The 17,557-nt window shown below is 45.6% G+C and overlaps 1 protein-coding gene across 2 annotated transcripts in view; it reads right to left on the bottom strand.

Moving 5' to 3' along the window:
* LOC135543308 (interleukin-1 receptor accessory protein-like 1) overlaps window positions 1–17,557 on the bottom strand; it is a 538,127-nt gene that overhangs the window by 124,149 nt on the left and 396,421 nt on the right. For both annotated transcript variants that reach the window (XM_064970484.1, XM_064970485.1), the window contains exon 7: window positions 10,751–10,883. In XM_064970484.1, coding sequence (XP_064826556.1) covers window positions 10,751–10,883 — 133 coding nt within the window. The remainder of the gene's footprint in view (window positions 1–10,750; window positions 10,884–17,557) is intronic.

The following is a 17,557-nucleotide window of genomic DNA, read 5'->3' as shown; positions in this document are numbered from 1 at the left end:
ACAACATACCACAGCCTGGTAATATCACTACAACATACCACAGCCTGGTAATAGCACTACAACATACCACAGCCTGGTAATAGCACTACAACATACCACAGCCTGGTAATAGCACTACAACATACCACAGCCTGGTAATATCACTACAACATACCACAGCCTGGTAATAGCACTACAACATACCACAGCCTGGTAATAGCACTACAACATACCACAGCCTGGTAATAGCACTACAACATACCACAGCCTGGTAATATCACTACAACATACCACAGACTGGTAATAGCATTACAACATACCACAGACTGGTAATATCACTACAACATACCACAGCCTGGTAATATCACTACAACATACCACAGCCTGGTAATAGCATTACAACATACCACAGACTGGTAATAGCACTACAACATACCACAGACTGGTAATATCACTACAACATACCACAGCCTGGTAATAGCACTACAACATACCACAGCCTGGTAATAGCATTACAACATACCACAGACTGGTAATAGCACTACAACATACCACAGCCTGGTAATATCACTACAACATACCACAGACTGGTAATAGCACTACAACATACCACAGCCTGGTAATAGCACTACAACATACCACAGCCTGGTAATAGCACTACAACATACCACAGCCTGGTAATAGCACTACAACATACCACAGCCTGGTAATAGCACTACAACATACCACAGCCTGGTAATATCACTACAACATACCACAGCCTGGTAATAGCACTACAACATACCACAGCCTGGTAATAGCATTACAACATACCACAGCCTGGTAATAGCACTACAACATACCACAGCCTGGTAATATCACTACAACATACCACAGCCTGGTAATAGCACTACAACATACCACAGCCTGGAAATAGCACTACAACATACCACAGCCTGGAAATAGCACTACAACATACCACAGCCTGGTAATATCACTACAACATACCACAGCTGGTAATAGCACTACAACATACCACAGCCTGGTAATATCACTACAACATACCACAGCCTGGTAATAGCACTACAACATACCACAGCCTGGTAATAGCACTACAACATACCACAGCCTGGTAATAGCACTACAACATACCACAGCCTGGTAATAGCACTACAACATACACAGCCTGGTAATACACTACAACATACAGCCTGGTAATAGCACTACAACATACCACAGCCTGGTAATATCACTACAACATACCACAGCCTGGTAATACCACAGCCTACAACATACCACAGCCTGGTAATAGCATTACAACATACCACAGCCTGGTAATAGCACTACAACATACCACAGCCTGGTAATATCACTACAACATACCACAGCCTGGTAATAGCACTACAACATACCACAGCCTGGTAATAGCATTACAACATACCACAGCCTGGTAATAGCATACAACATACCACATCCTGGTAATATCACTACAACATACCACAGACTGGTAATAGCACTACAACATACTACAGCCTGGTAATATCACTACAACATACCACAGCCTGGTAATATCACTACAACATACCACAGCCTGGTAATAGCATTACAACATACCACAGCCTGGTAATATCACTACAACATACCACAGCCTGGTAATAGCACTACAACATACCACAGCCTGGTAATAGCACTACAACATACCACAGCCTGGTAATATCACTACAACATACCACAGCCTGGTAATACCAGTACAACATACCACAGCCTGGTAATAGCATTACAACATACCACAGCCTGGTAATAGCATTACAACATACCACAGACTGGTAATATCACTACAACATACCACAGCCTGGTAATAGCACTACAACATACCACAGCCTGGTAATAGCATTACAACATACCACAGACTGGTAATAGCACTACAACATACCACAGCCTGGTAATATCACTACAACATACCACAGCCTGGTAATAGCACTACAACATACCACAGCCTGGTAATAGCATTACAACATACCACAGACTGGTAATAGCACTACAACATACCACAGACTGGTAATATCACTACAACATACCACAGCCTGGTAATAGCACTACAACATACCACAGCCTGGTAATAGCATTACAACATACCACAGACTGGTAATAGCACTACAACATACCACAGCCTGGTAATATCACTACAACATACCACAGCCTGGTAATAGCACTACAACATACCACAGCCTGGTAATATGACTACAACATACAGCCTGGTAATAGCACTACAACATACCACAGCCTGGTAATATGCACAACATACAACATACCACAGACTGGTAATAGCATTACAACATACCACAGACTGGTAATAGCACTACAACATACAACAGGTAATAGCACTACAACATACCACAGACTGGTAATAGCACTACAACATACCACAGACTGGTAATAGCACTACAACATACCACAGCCTGGCCTGGTAATAGCACTACAACATACCACAGCCTGGTAATAGCACTACAACATACCACAGACTGGTAATAGCACTACAACATACCACAGCAATAGCACTACAACATACCACAGCCTGGTAATATCACTACAACATACCACAACATACAGCCTGGTAATAGCACTACAACATACCACAGCCTGGTAATAGCACTACAACATACCACAGCCTGGTAATAGCACTACAACATACAACAGCAGCCTGGTAATATCACTACAACATACCACAGCCTGGTAATAGCAGTACAACATACCACAGACTGGTAATAGCACTACAACATACCACAGCCTGGTAATAGCACTACAACATACAGCCTGGTAATATCACTACAACATACCACAGCCTGGTAATAGCACTACAACATACCACAGCCTGGTAATAGCACTTACAACATACCACAGCCTGGTAATAGCACTACAACATACCACAGCCTGGTAATACCACAGCAATAGCTACAACATACCACAGCCTGGTAATATCACTACAACATACCACAGCCTGGTAATAGCACTACAACATACCACAGCCTGGTAATACTATTACAACATACCACAGACTGGTAATAGCACTACAACATACCACAGCCTGGTAATATCACTACAACATACCACAGCCTGGTAATAGCACTACAACATACCACAGCCTGTTAATAGCACAACAACACACCACAGCCTGGTAATAGCACTACAACATACCACAGCCTGGTAATATCACTACAACATACCACAGCCTGGTAATACCAGTACAACATACCACAGCCTGGTAATAGCATTACAACATACCACAGCCTGGTAATAGCACTACAACATACCACAGCCTGGTAATATCACTACAACATACCACAGCCTGGTAATAGCACTACAACATACCACAGCCTGGTAATAGCACTACAACATACCACAGACTGGTAATATCACTACAACATACCACAGCCTGGTAATAGCACTACAACATACCACAGCCTGGTAATAGCATTACAACATACCACAGACTGGTAATAGCACTACAACATACCACAGCCTGGTAATATCACTACAACATACCACAGCCTGGTAATAGCACTACAACATACCACAGCCTGTTAATAGCACAACAACACACCACAGCCTGGTAATAGCACTACAACATACCACAGCCTGGTAATATCACTAAGCAACATACAACATACCACAGCCTGGTAATAGCACTACAACATACCACAGCCTGGTAATAGCACTACAACATACCACAGCCTGGTAATAGCACTACAACATACCACAATATCACTACAACATACCACAGCCTGTAATAGCACTACAACATACCACAGCCTGGTAATAGCACTACAACATACCACAGACTGGTAATATCACTACAACATACCACAGCCTGGTAATAGCACTACAACATACCACAGCCTGGTAATAGCATTACAACATACCACAGACTGGTAATAGCACTACAACATACCACAGACTGGTAATAGCACAACATACAACATACCAACAGCCTGGTAATATCACTACAACATACCACAGCCTGGTAATAGCACTACAACATACCACAGCCTGGTAATAGCATTACAACATACCACAGCCTGGTAATAGCACTACAACATACCACAGCCTGGTAATATCACTACAACATACCACAGACTGGTAATAGCTACAACATACCACAGACTGGTAATAGCACAACATACAACATACCACAGCCTGGTAATAGCACTACAACATACCACAGCCTGGTAATAGCATTACAACATACCACAGACTGGTAATAGCACTACAACATACCACAGACTGGTAATAGCACTACAACATACCACAGCCTGGTAATATCACTACAACATACCACAGCCTGGTAATAGCACTACAACATACCACAGCCTGGTAATAGCATTACAACATACCACAGACTGGTAATAGCACTACAACATACCACAGCCTGGTAATAGCACTACAACATACCACAGCCTGGTAATAGCAATAGCACTACAACATACCACAGCCTGGTAATAGCACTACAACATACCACAGCCTGGTAATAGCACTACAACATACCACAGCCTGGTAATAGCATTACAACATACCACAGCCTGGTAATAGCACTACAACATACCACAGCCTGGTAATATCACTACAACATACCACAGACTGGTAATAGCACTACAACATACCACAACCTGGTAATAGAACTACAACATACCACCACAGCCTGGTAATAGCATTACAAAATACCACAGCCTGGTAATATCACTACAACATACCACAGACTGGTAATAGCACTACAACATACCACAGCCTGGTAATAGCACTACAACATACCACAGCCTGGTAATAGCACTACAACATACCACAGCCTGGTAATAGCACTACAACATACCACAGCCTGGTAATATCACTACAACATACCACAGCCTGGTAATATCACTACAACATACCACAGCCTGGTAATAGCATTACAACATACCACAGCCTGGTAATAGCATTACAACATACCACAGCCTGGTAATATCACTACAACATACCACAGCCTGGTAATAGCACTACAACATACCACAGCCTGGTAATAGCACTACAACATACCACAGCCTGGTAATATCACTACAACATACCACAGCCTGGTAATAGCACTACAACATACCACAGCCTGGTAATAGCATTACAACATACCACAGACTGGTAATAGCACTACAACATACCACAGCCTGGAATAGCACTACAACATACCACAGCCTGGTAATAGCACTACAACATACCACAGCCTGGTAATAGCACTACAACATACCACAGCCTGGTAATAGCACTACAACATACCACAGCCTGGTAATAGCACTACAACATACCACAGCCTGGTAATATCACTACAACATACCACAGCCTGGTAATATCACTACAACATACCACAGCCTGGTAATAGCACTACAACATACCACAGCCTGGTAATAGCACTACAACATACCACAGCCTGGTAATAGCACTACAACATACCACAGCCTGGTAATAGCACTACAACATACCACAGCCTGGTAATAGCACTACAACATACCACAGCCTGGTAATAGCACTACAACATACCACAGCCTGGTAATAGCACTACAACATACCACAGCCTGGTAATAGCACTACAACATACCACAGCCTGGTAATATCACTACAACATACCACAGCCTGGTAATACCAGTACAACATACCACAGCCTGGTAATAGCACATACAACATACAACATACCACAGACTGGTAATAGCACTACAACATACCACAGACTGGTAATATCACTACAACATACCACAGCCTGGTAATAGCACTACAACATACCACAGCCTGGTAATAGCACTACAACATACCACAGACTGGTAATAGCACTACAACATACCACAGCCTGGTAATATCACTACAACATACCACAGCCTGGTAATAGCACTACAACATACCACAGACTGGTAATAGCACTACAACATACCACAGTCTGGTAATATCACTACAACATACCACAGCCTGGTAATATCACTACAACATACCACAGACTGGTAATAGCACTACAACATACCACAGCCTGGTAATAGTAATAGCACTACAACATACCACAGCCTGGTAATAGCACTACAACATACCACAGCCTGGTAATATACACATACCAAGCATACATTACAACATACCACAGACTGGTAATAGCATTACAACATACCACAGACTGGTAATAGCACTACAACATACCACAGCCTGGTAATAGCACTACAACATACCACAGCCTGGTAATAGCACTACAACATACCACAGACTGGTAATATCACTACAACATACCACAGCTGGTAATAGCACTACAACATACCACAGCCTGGTAATAGCACTACAACATACCACAGCCTGGTAATAGCACTACAACATACCACAGCCTGGTAATATCACTACAACATACCACAGCCTGGTAATAGCAGTACAACATACCACAGCCTGGTAATAGCACTACAACATACCACAGACTGGTAATAGCACTACCACAGCCTGGTAATAGCACTACAACATACCACAGCCTGGTAATAGCAATAGCACTACAACATACCACAGCCTGGGTAATAGCACTACAACATACCACAGCCTGGTAATAGCACTACAACATACCACAGCCTGGTAATAGCACTACAACATACCACAGCCTGGTAATAGCATTACAACATACCACAGCCTGGTAATAGCACTACAACATACCACAGCCTGGTAATATCACTACAACATACCACAGACTGGTAATAGCACTACAACATACCACAGCCTGGTAATAGCACTACAACATACCACAGCCTGGTAATATCACTACAACATACCACAGCCTGGTAATAGCACTACAACATACCACAGCCTGGTAATAGCACTACAACATACCACAGACTGGTAATAGCACTACAACATACCACAGCCTGGTAATAGCACTACAACATACCACAGCCTGGTAATAGCACTACAACATACCACAGCCTGGTAATAGCACTACAACATACCACAGACTGGTAATATCACTACAACATACCACAGCCTGGTAATAGCACTACAACATACCACAGCCTGGTAATAGCACTACAACATACCACAGACTGGTAATAGCACTACAACATACCACAGCCTGGTAATATCACTACAACATACCACAGACTGGTAATAGCACTACAACATACCACAGCCTGGTAATAGCACTACAACATACAACAGCCTGGTAATAGCACTACAACATACCACAGCCTGGTAATATGACTACAACATACCACAGACTGGTAATAGCATTACAACATACCACAGACTGGTAATATCACTACAACATACCACAGCCTGGTAATAGCACTACAACATACCACAGCCTGGTAATAATAGCACAAACATACCACAGACTGGTAATAGCACTACAACATACCACAGACTGGTAATATCACTACAACATACCACAGCCTGGTAATAGCACTACAACATACCACAGCCTGGTAATAGCATTACAACATACCACAGACTGGTAATAGCACTACAACATACCACAGCCTGGTAATATCACTACAACATACCACAGACTGGTAATAGCACTACAACATACCACAGCCTGGTAATAGCACTACAACATACCACAGCCTGGTAATAGCACTACAACATACCACAGCCTGGTAATAGCACTACAACATACCACAGCCTGGTAATAGCACTACAACATACCACAGCCTGGTAATATCACTACAACATACCACAGCCTGGTAATACCAGTACAACATACCACAGCCTGGTAATAGCATTACAACATACCACAGCCTGGTAATAGCATTACAACATACCACAGACTGGTAATAGCACTACAACATACACAGCCTGGTAATACCACAATAGCACTACAACATACCACAGACTGGTAATAGCACTACAACATACCACAGCCTGGTAATAGCATTACAACATACCACAGCCTGGTAATAGCACTACAACATACCACAGTCTGGTAATATCACTACAACATACCACAGACTGGTAATAGCACTACAACATACTACAGCCTGGTAATATCACTACAACATACTACAGCCTGGTAATATCACTACAACATACCACAGCCTGGTAATAGCATTACAACATACCACAGCCTGGTAATAGCATTACAACATACCACAGACTGGTAATATCACTACAACATACCACAGCCTGGTAATAGCACTACAACATACCACAGCCTGGTAATAGCATTACAACATACCACAGCCTGGTAATAGCACTACAACATACCACAGACTGGTAATATCACTACAACATACCACAGCCTGGTAATAGCACTACAACATACCACAGCCTGGTAATAGCATTACAACATACCACAGACTGGTAATAGCACTACAACATACCACAGCCTGGTAATATCACTACAACATACCACAGACTGGTAATAGCACTACAACATACCACAGCCTGGTAATAGCACTACAACATACAACAGCCTGGTAATACCACAACATACCACAGCCTGGTAATATGACTACAACATACCACAGACTGGTAATAGCATTACAACATACCACAGACTGGTAATATCACTACAACATACCACAGCCTGGTAATAGCACTACAACATACCACAGCCTGGTAATAGCATTACAACATACCACAGACTGGTAATAGCACTACAACATACCACAGACTGGTAATATCACTACAACATACCACAGCCTGGTAATAGCACTACAACATACCACAGCCTGGTAATAGCATTACAACATACCACAGACTGGTAATAGCACTACAACATACCACAGCCTGGTAATATCACTACAACATACCACAGACTGGTAATAGCACTACAACATACCACAGACTGGTAATAGCACTACAACATACCACAGCCTGGTAATAGCACTACAACATACCACAGCCTGGTAATAGCACTACAACAATACACTACAACATACAGCCTGGTAATAGCATATACCACAGCCTGGTAATAGCACTACAACATACCACAGCCTGGTAATATCACTACAACATACCACAGCCTGGTAATACCAGTACAACATACCACAGCCTGGTAATAGCATTACAACATACCACAGCCTGGTAATAGCACTACAACATACTACAGCCTGGTAATATCACTACAACATACCACAGACTGGTAATAGCACTACAACATACCACAGCCTGGTAATAGCATTACAACATACCACAGCCTGGTAATAGCATTACAACATACCACATTCTGGTAATATCACTACAACATACCACAGACTGGTAATAGCACTACAACATACTACAGCCTGGTAATATCACTACAACATACTACAGCCTGGTAATATCACTACAACATACCACAGCCTGGTAATAGCATTACAACATACCACAGCCTGGTAATAGCATTACAACATACCATGGTAATAGCCAACATACCTGGTAATAGCATTACAACATACCACAACATACCACAGCCTGGTAATAGCACTACAACATACCACAGCCTGTTAATAGCATTACAACATACCACAGACTGGTAATAGCACTACAACATACCACAGCCTGGTAATATCACTACAACATACCACAGCCTGGTAATAGCACTACAACATACCACAGCCTGGTAATAGCACTACAACATACCACAGCCTGGTAATAGCACTACAACATACCACAGCCTGGTAATATCACTACAACATACCACAGACTGGTAATAGCACACAGCCTGGTAATAGCACTACAACATACAACAGCCTGGTAATAGCACTACAACATACCACAGCCTGGTAATATGACTACAACATACCACAGACTGGTAATAGCATTACAACATACCACAGACTGGTAATATCACTACAACATACCACAGCCTGGTAATAGCACTACAACATACCACAGCCTGGTAATAGCATTACAACATACCACAGACTGGTAATAGCACTACAACATACCACAGACTGGTAATATCACTACAACATACCACAGCCTGGTAATAGCACTACAACATACCACAGCCTGGTAATAGCACTACAACATACCACAGCCTGGTAATATCACTACAACATACCACAGCCTGGTAATATCACTACAACATACCACAGCCTGGTAATAGCACTACAACATACCACAGCCTGGTAATATCACTACAACATACCACAGCCTGGTAATAGCACTACAACATACCACAGCCTGGTAATAGCACTACAACATACCACAGCCTGGTAATATCACTACAACATACCACAGCCTGGTAATATACATACCACAGCAATATCACTACAGAGCCTGGTAATATCACTACAACATACCACAGACTGGTAATAGCTCTACAACATACCACAGCCTGGTAATAGCACTACAACATACCACAGACTGGTAATAGCACTACAACATACCACAGCCTGGTAATATCACTACAACATACCACAGCCTGTTAATAGCATTACATCATATCACAGCCCGGCAGGGTAACAGAAAGGTTGCAAGTTCAAATCCCCGATCTGACAAGGTACAAATCTGTTGTTCTGCCCCTGAACAGGCAGTTAACCCACTGTTCCTAGGCCATCATTGAAAATAAGAATTTGTTCTTAACTGACTTGCCTAGTTAAATAAAGGTTAAAAAATAAAAATAACATTACAACATACCACAGCCTGGTAATAACATTACAAAATTTCACAGGCTGGTAATAGCACTACAACATACCACAGCATCACAAGTGTGTTGGTGAAAACTGACTTTTTACAGTTCATGCAGGAACGTATGTATATCCCATATGACCTCAAGCGATCTGTGTGTGTATGGAACAAGGTCTTACTTGATGTGTGTGTGTGTGTGTCTTACTTGATGTCACTCTCTCTGAACCTCTCAACATCCAGGTCTTCGATGAACTTCTCTCCCTTCATCCAGTAGATGAGCGGACTGACCTCCCCGGCGAAGCCGAAGAACGCTCGGCACGTCAGGTTGACTTGACTTCCTGTGGAGACAGGAAATAGGAAATAAGGCATGGTTGTCACGTGAAGGATGTAATATGGTTGTGGGTAAAGCAGGGGAAAATGTCTGGGTGAGCTGAAGCCCACTAATGTAGGTCTTTCCAGTGCCATGGATAATATGGGCGATTCTGATTAGATGGTGTCTCTTATTGTCTAGGTTCTAATGCACACCTCCAGACTCTCCTGCACCTTCCAACACCTACATCCTCCTGAACTCATAGACACCCGTGAAGCTCTCCTATCCCCTCTGAAGCTCCCCTATCCCCTATGAAGCTCCCCTATCCCCTCTGAAGCTCTCCTATCCCCTCTGAAGCTCTCCTATCCCCTCTGAAGCTCTCCTATCCCCTCTGAAGGTCCCCTATCCCCTCTGAAGCTCCCCTATCCCCTCTGAAGTTCCCCTATCCCCTCTGAAGTTCCCCTATCCCCTCTGAAGTTCCCCTATCCCCTCTGAAGTTCCCCTATCCCCTCTGAAGTTCCCCTATCCCCCTGAATCTCTCCTATCCCCTCTGAAGTACCCTTATCTCCTCTGAAGCTCTCCTATCCCCTCTGAAGCTGTCCTATCCCCTCTGAAGCTCTCCTATCTGCTCTGAAGTTCCCCTATCCCCTCTGAAGGTCCCCCATCCCCTCTGAAGGTCCCCCATCCCATCTGAAGCTCACATACCTCCTCTGAAGCTCCCCTATCCCCTCTAAAGTTCCACTATCCCCTCTGAAGTTCCCCTATCCCCTCTGAAGTTCCACTATCCCCTCTGAAGTTCCACCATCCCCTCTGAAGTTCGACTATCCCCTCTGAAGTTCCCCTATCCCCTCTGAAGTTCCCCTATCCCCCTGCATCTCTCCTATCCCCTCTGAAGTACCCTTATCTCCTCTGAAGCTCTCCTATCCCCTCTGAAGCTGTCCTATCCCCTCTGAAGTTCCCCTATCCCCTCTGAAGTTCCCCCATCCCCTCTGAAGGTCCCCCATCCCATCTGAAGCTCACATACCTCCTCTGAAGCTCTCCTATCCCCTCTGAAGTTCCCCTATCCCATCTGAAGCTCACATACCTCCTCTGAAGGTCCCCCCCCTCTGATCCCCCCCTCTGAAGCTCTCCTATCCCCTCTGAAGCTCGCCTATCCCCTCTGAAGCTCTCCTATCCCCTCTGAAGGTCTCCTATCCCCTCTGAAGTTCCCTATCCCTATGAAGCTCTCCTATCCCCTCTGAAGCTCTCCTATCCCCTCTGAAGTTCCCCCATCCCCTCTGAAGGTCCCCCATCCCATCTGAAGCTCTCCTATCCCCTCTGAAGCTCCCCCCTCTGAAGCTCCCCTATCCCCTCTGAAGCTCCCCTATCCCCTCGGAAGTTCCCCTATCCCCTCTGAAGCTCCCCTATCCCCTCTGAAGTTCCCCTATCCCCTCTGAAGTTCCCCTATCCCCTCTGAAGCTCCCCTATCCCCTCTGAAGGTCTCCTATCCCCTTTGAAGCTCTCCTATCCCCTCTGAAGCTCCCCTATCCCCTCTGAAGCTCCCCTATCCCCTCTGAAGCTCCTATCCCCTCTGAAGCTCCCCTATCCCCTCTGAAGCCCCCCATCCCCTCTGAAGCTCCCCTATCCCCTCTGAAGCTCCCCTATCCCCTCTGAATCCCCTCTGCCCCTCCCCTCTGATCCCCCCCTCTGAAGCTCCCCTATCCCCTCTGAAGTTCCCCTATCCCCTCTGAAGTTCCCCTATCCCCTCTGAAGTTCCCCTATCCCCCTGAATCTCTCCTATCCCCTCTGAAGTACCCTTATCTCCTCTGAAGCTCTCCTATCCCCTCTGAAGCTGTCCTATCCCCTCTGAAGCTGCTCCTATCTGCTCTGAAGTTCCCCTATCCCCTCTGAAGGTCCCCCATCCCCTCTGAAGGTCCCCCATCCCATCTGAAGCTCACATACCTCCTCTGAAGCTCCCCTATCCCCTCTAAAGTTCCACTATCCCCTCTGAAGTTCCCCTATCCCCTCTGAAGTTCGACTATCCCCTCTGAAGTTCCACCATCCCCTCTGAAGTTCGACTATCCCCTCTGAAGTTCCCCTATCCCCTCTGAAGTTCCCCTATCCCCCCTGCATCTCTCCTATCCCCTCTGAAGTACCCTTATCTCCTCTGAAGCTCTCCTATCCCCTCTGAAGCTGTCCTATCCCCTCTGAAGTTCCCCTATCCCCTCTGAAGTTCCCCCATCCCCTCTGAAGGTCCCCCATCCCATCTGAAGCTCACATAGCTCCTCTGAAGCTCTCCTATCCCCTCTGAAGTTCCCCTATCCCATCTGAAGCTCACATACCTCCTCTGAAGGTCCCCCATCCCCTCTGAAGTTCCCCTATCCCCTCTGAAGCTCTCCTATCCCCTCTGAAGCTCGCCTATCCCCTCTGAAGCTCTCCTATCCCCTCTGAAGGTCTCCTATCCCCTCTGAAGTTCCCCTATCCCTATGAAGCTCTCCTATCCCCTCTGAAGCTCTCCTATCCCCTCTGAAGTTCCCCCATCCCCTCTGAAGGTCCCCCATCCCATCTGAAGCTCTCCTATCCCCTCTGAAGCTCTCCTATCCCCTCTGAAGTTCCCCTATCCCCTCGGAAGTTCCCCTATCCACTCGGAAGTTCCCCTATCCCCTCGGAAGTTCCCCTATCCCCTCTGAAGCTCTCCTATCCCCTCTGAAGGTCTCCTATCCCCTTTGAAGCTCCCCTATCCCCTATGAAGCTCCCCTATCCCCTCTGAAGCTCCCCTATCCCCTCTGAAGCTCCCCTATCCCCTCTGAAGCTCCCCTATCCCCTCTGAAGCTCCCCTATCCCCTCTGAAGCTCCCCTATCCCCTATGAAGCTCCCCTATCCCCTCTGAAGCTCCCCTATCCCCTCTGAAGCTCCCCTATCCCCTCTGAAGCTCCCCTATCCCCTCTGAAGCTCCCCTATCCCCTCTGAAGTTCCCCTATCCCCTCTGAAGCTCTCCTATCCCCTCTGAAGGTCTCCTATCCCCTTTGAAGCTCCCCTATCCCCTCTGAAGCTCCCCTATCCCCTCTGAAGCTCCCCTATCCCCTCTGAAGCTCCCCTATCCCCTCTGAAGCTCCCCTATCCCCTCTGAAGCTCCCCTATCCCCTCTGAAGCTCACCTACCTCCTCTGAAGTTCCCCTATCCCATCTGAAGCTCACCTACCTCCTCTGAAGCTCTCCTACCGCCTCGGAAGCGCCCATCCCTCCTTCCATTCTCTCCCACTCTCTCCCTCATGCTCCTGAACACTGATGAACTCTCTTTCACTCTCTCCCATGCACACTCCTGGCGTCCTCTACACAATGGGTGGTTATTAGCCCAGTACCCTTATTGTTCCACCCTACCAATTAGTGTGAGTGTGAAACATGATGCACAGCGTGCATGGTGTAAGATGTTCTACACACAACAGCAATTTAGCAACATGACATCTTATTAAAATCTGTTCATATACACTCCCACAAAGAATATGACACTTTTAAAAACATTTTCTGACAAGCGAGCATTCTTAGAATGTTTGGGAACTACGTATATTAAGGCATTTGTGAAAATTCTATAGCAATATAGAATGGGAAAGCGGCCGAGCGTTTGGACAATTAATAGACACTGCAATAAATAGACACTGCTATGGTGCACCATAGCCAATCAAAGCTACAGTAGGCCTTCATGCAAACAAGCCATTTGCCACAAGGGCCTGCCATCATTCACTTTGAACTGGACTGTGTGTTTACAGGCAGTAGGGCCTGCCATCATTCACTTTGAACTGGACTGTGTGTTTACAGGCAGTAGGGCCTGCCATCATTCACTTTGAACTGGACTGTGTGTTTACAGGCAGTAGGGCCTGCCATCATTCACGTTGAACTGGACTGTGTGTTTACAGGCAGTAGGGCCTGCCATCATTCACTTTGAACTGGACTGTGTGTTTACAGGCAGTAGGGCCTGCCATCATTCACTTTGAACTGGACTGTGTGTTTACAGGCAGTAGGGCCTGCCATCATTCACTTTGAACTGGACTGTGTGTTTACAGGCAGTAGGACCTGTCATCATTCACTTTGAACTAGACTGTGTGTTTACAGGCAGTAGGGCCTGCCATCATTCACTTTGAACTGGACTGTGTGTTTACAGGCAGTAGGGCCTGCCATCATTCACTTTGAACTGGACTGTGAGTTTACAGGCAGTAGGACCTGTCATCATTCACTTTGAACTGATCTGTGTGTTTACAGGCAGTAGGACCTGCCATCATTCACTTTGAACTGGACTGTGTGTTTACAGGCAGTAGGGCCTGCCATCATTCACTTTGACCTGGACTGTGTGTTTACAGGCAGTAGGACCTGCCATCATTCACTTTGACCTGGACTGTGTGTTTACGGGCAGTAGGACCTGCCATCATTCACTTTGAACTGGATTGTGTGTTTACAGGCAGTAGGACCTGCCATCATTCACTTTGACCTGGACTGTGTGTTTACAGGCAGTAGGGCCTGCCATCATTCACTTTGACCTGGACTGTGTGTTTACAGGCAGTAGGACCTGCCATCATTCACTTTGAACTGGACTGTGTGTTTACAGGCAGTAGGGCCTGCCATCATTCACTTTGAACTGGACTGTGAGTTTACAGGCAGTAGGACCTGTCATCATTCACTTTGAACTGATCTGTGTGTTTACAGGCAGTAGGACCTGCCATCATTCACTTTGAACTGGACTGTGTGTTTACAGGCAGTAGGGCCTGCCATCATTCACTTTGAACTGGACTGTGTGTTTACAGGCAGTAGGGCCTGCCATCATTCACTTTGAACTGGACTGTGTGTTTACAGGCAGTAGGGCCTGCCATCATTCACTTTGAACTGGACTGTGTGTTTACAGGCAGTAGGGCCTGCCATCATTCACTTTGAACTGGACTGTGTGTTTACAGGCAGTAGGGCCTGCCATCATTCACTTTGAACTAGACTGTGTGTTTACAGGCAGTAGGGCCTGCCATCATTCACTTTGAACTGGACTGTGTGTTTACAGGCAGTAGGACCTGTCATCATTCACTTTGAACTGACTGTGTGTTTACAGGCAGTAGGGCCTGCCATCATTCACTTTGAACTGGACTGTGTGTTTACAGGCAGTAGGGCCTGCCATCATTCACTTTGAACTGGACTGTGAGTTTACAGGCAGTAGGACCTGTCATCATTCACTTTGAACTGATCTGTGTGTTTACAGGCAGTAGGACCTGCCATCATTCACTTTGAACTGGACTGTGTGTTTACAGGCAGTAGGGCCTGCCATCATTCACTTTGACCTGGACTGTGTGTTTACAGGCAGTAGGACCTGCCATCATTCACTTTGACCTGGACTGTGTGTGTTTACAGGCAGTAGGACCTGCCATCATTCACTTTGAACTGGACTGTGTGTTTACAGGCAGTAGGACCTGCCATCATTCACTTTGACCTGGACTGTGTGTTTACAGGCAGTAGGGCCTGCCATCATTCACTTTGAACTGGACTGTGTGTTTACAGGCAGTAGGGCCTGCCATCATTCACTTTGAACTGGACTGTGTGTTTACAGGCAGTAGGGCCTGCCATCATTCACTTTGAACTGGACTGTGTGTTTACAGGCAGTAGGACCTGCCATCATTCACTTTGAACTGGACTGTGTGTTTACAGGCAGTAGGGCCTGCCATCATTCACTTTGACCTGGACTGTGTGTTTACAGGCAGTAGGACCTGCCATCATTCACTTTGACCTGGACTGTGTGTTTACAGGCAGTAGGACCTGCCATCATTCACTTTGACCTGGATTGTGTGTTTACAGGCAGTAGGGCCTGCCATCATTCACTTTGACCTGGACTGTGTGTTTACAGGCAGTAGGGCCTGCCATCATTCACTTTGAACTAGACTGTGTGTTTACAGGCAGTAGGGCCTGCCATCATTCACTTTGAACTAGACTGTGTGTTTACAGGCAGTAGGGCCTGCCATCATTCACTTTGAACTGGACTGTGTGTTTACAGGCAGTAGGACCTGTCATCATTCACTTTGAACTGGACTGTGTGTTTACAGGCAGTAGGGCCTGCCATCATTCACTTTGAACTGGACTGTGTGTTTACAGGCAGTAGGGCCTGCCATCATTCACTTTGAACTGGACTGTGTGTTTACAGGCAGTAGGGCCTGCCATCATTCACTTTGAACTGGACTGTGTGTTTACAGGCAGTAGGGCCTGCCATCATTCACTTTGAACTGGACTGTGTGTTTACAGGCAGTAGGGCCTGCCATCATTCACTTTGAACTGGACTGTGAGTTTACAGGCAGTAGGACCTGCCATCATTCACTTTGAACTGGACTGTGTGTTTACAGGCAGTAGGGCCTGCCATCATTCACTTTGACCTGGACTGTGTGTTTACAGGCAGTAGGACCTGCCATCATTCACTTTGACCTGGACTGTGTGTTTACGGGCAGTAGGACCTGCCATCATTCACTTTGAACTGGATTGTGTGTTTACAGGCAGTAGGACCTGCCATCATTCACTTTGACCTGGACTGTGTGTTTACAGGCAGTTGGGCCAGCCATCATTCACTTTGAACTGGATTGTGTGCAGTTGCAACAGTGCGACTTTAGATCATTAGAACACATTCGCCAAAAGCCACAAAATACAGTTGAATGGATTTCTGCAAGTATGTAGCTAAATACCAAGAGAGTCCTATTATATTTGAGAA

This window comes from Oncorhynchus masou, chromosome 7 (genome assembly GCF_036934945.1).
Source record: "Oncorhynchus masou masou isolate Uvic2021 chromosome 7, UVic_Omas_1.1, whole genome shotgun sequence".
Classification (NCBI taxonomy): Eukaryota; Metazoa; Chordata; class Actinopteri; order Salmoniformes; family Salmonidae; genus Oncorhynchus; species Oncorhynchus masou.
The sequence above is the reverse complement of the archived record's forward strand: the minus strand, read 5'-3'. Positions and strand labels throughout refer to the sequence as shown.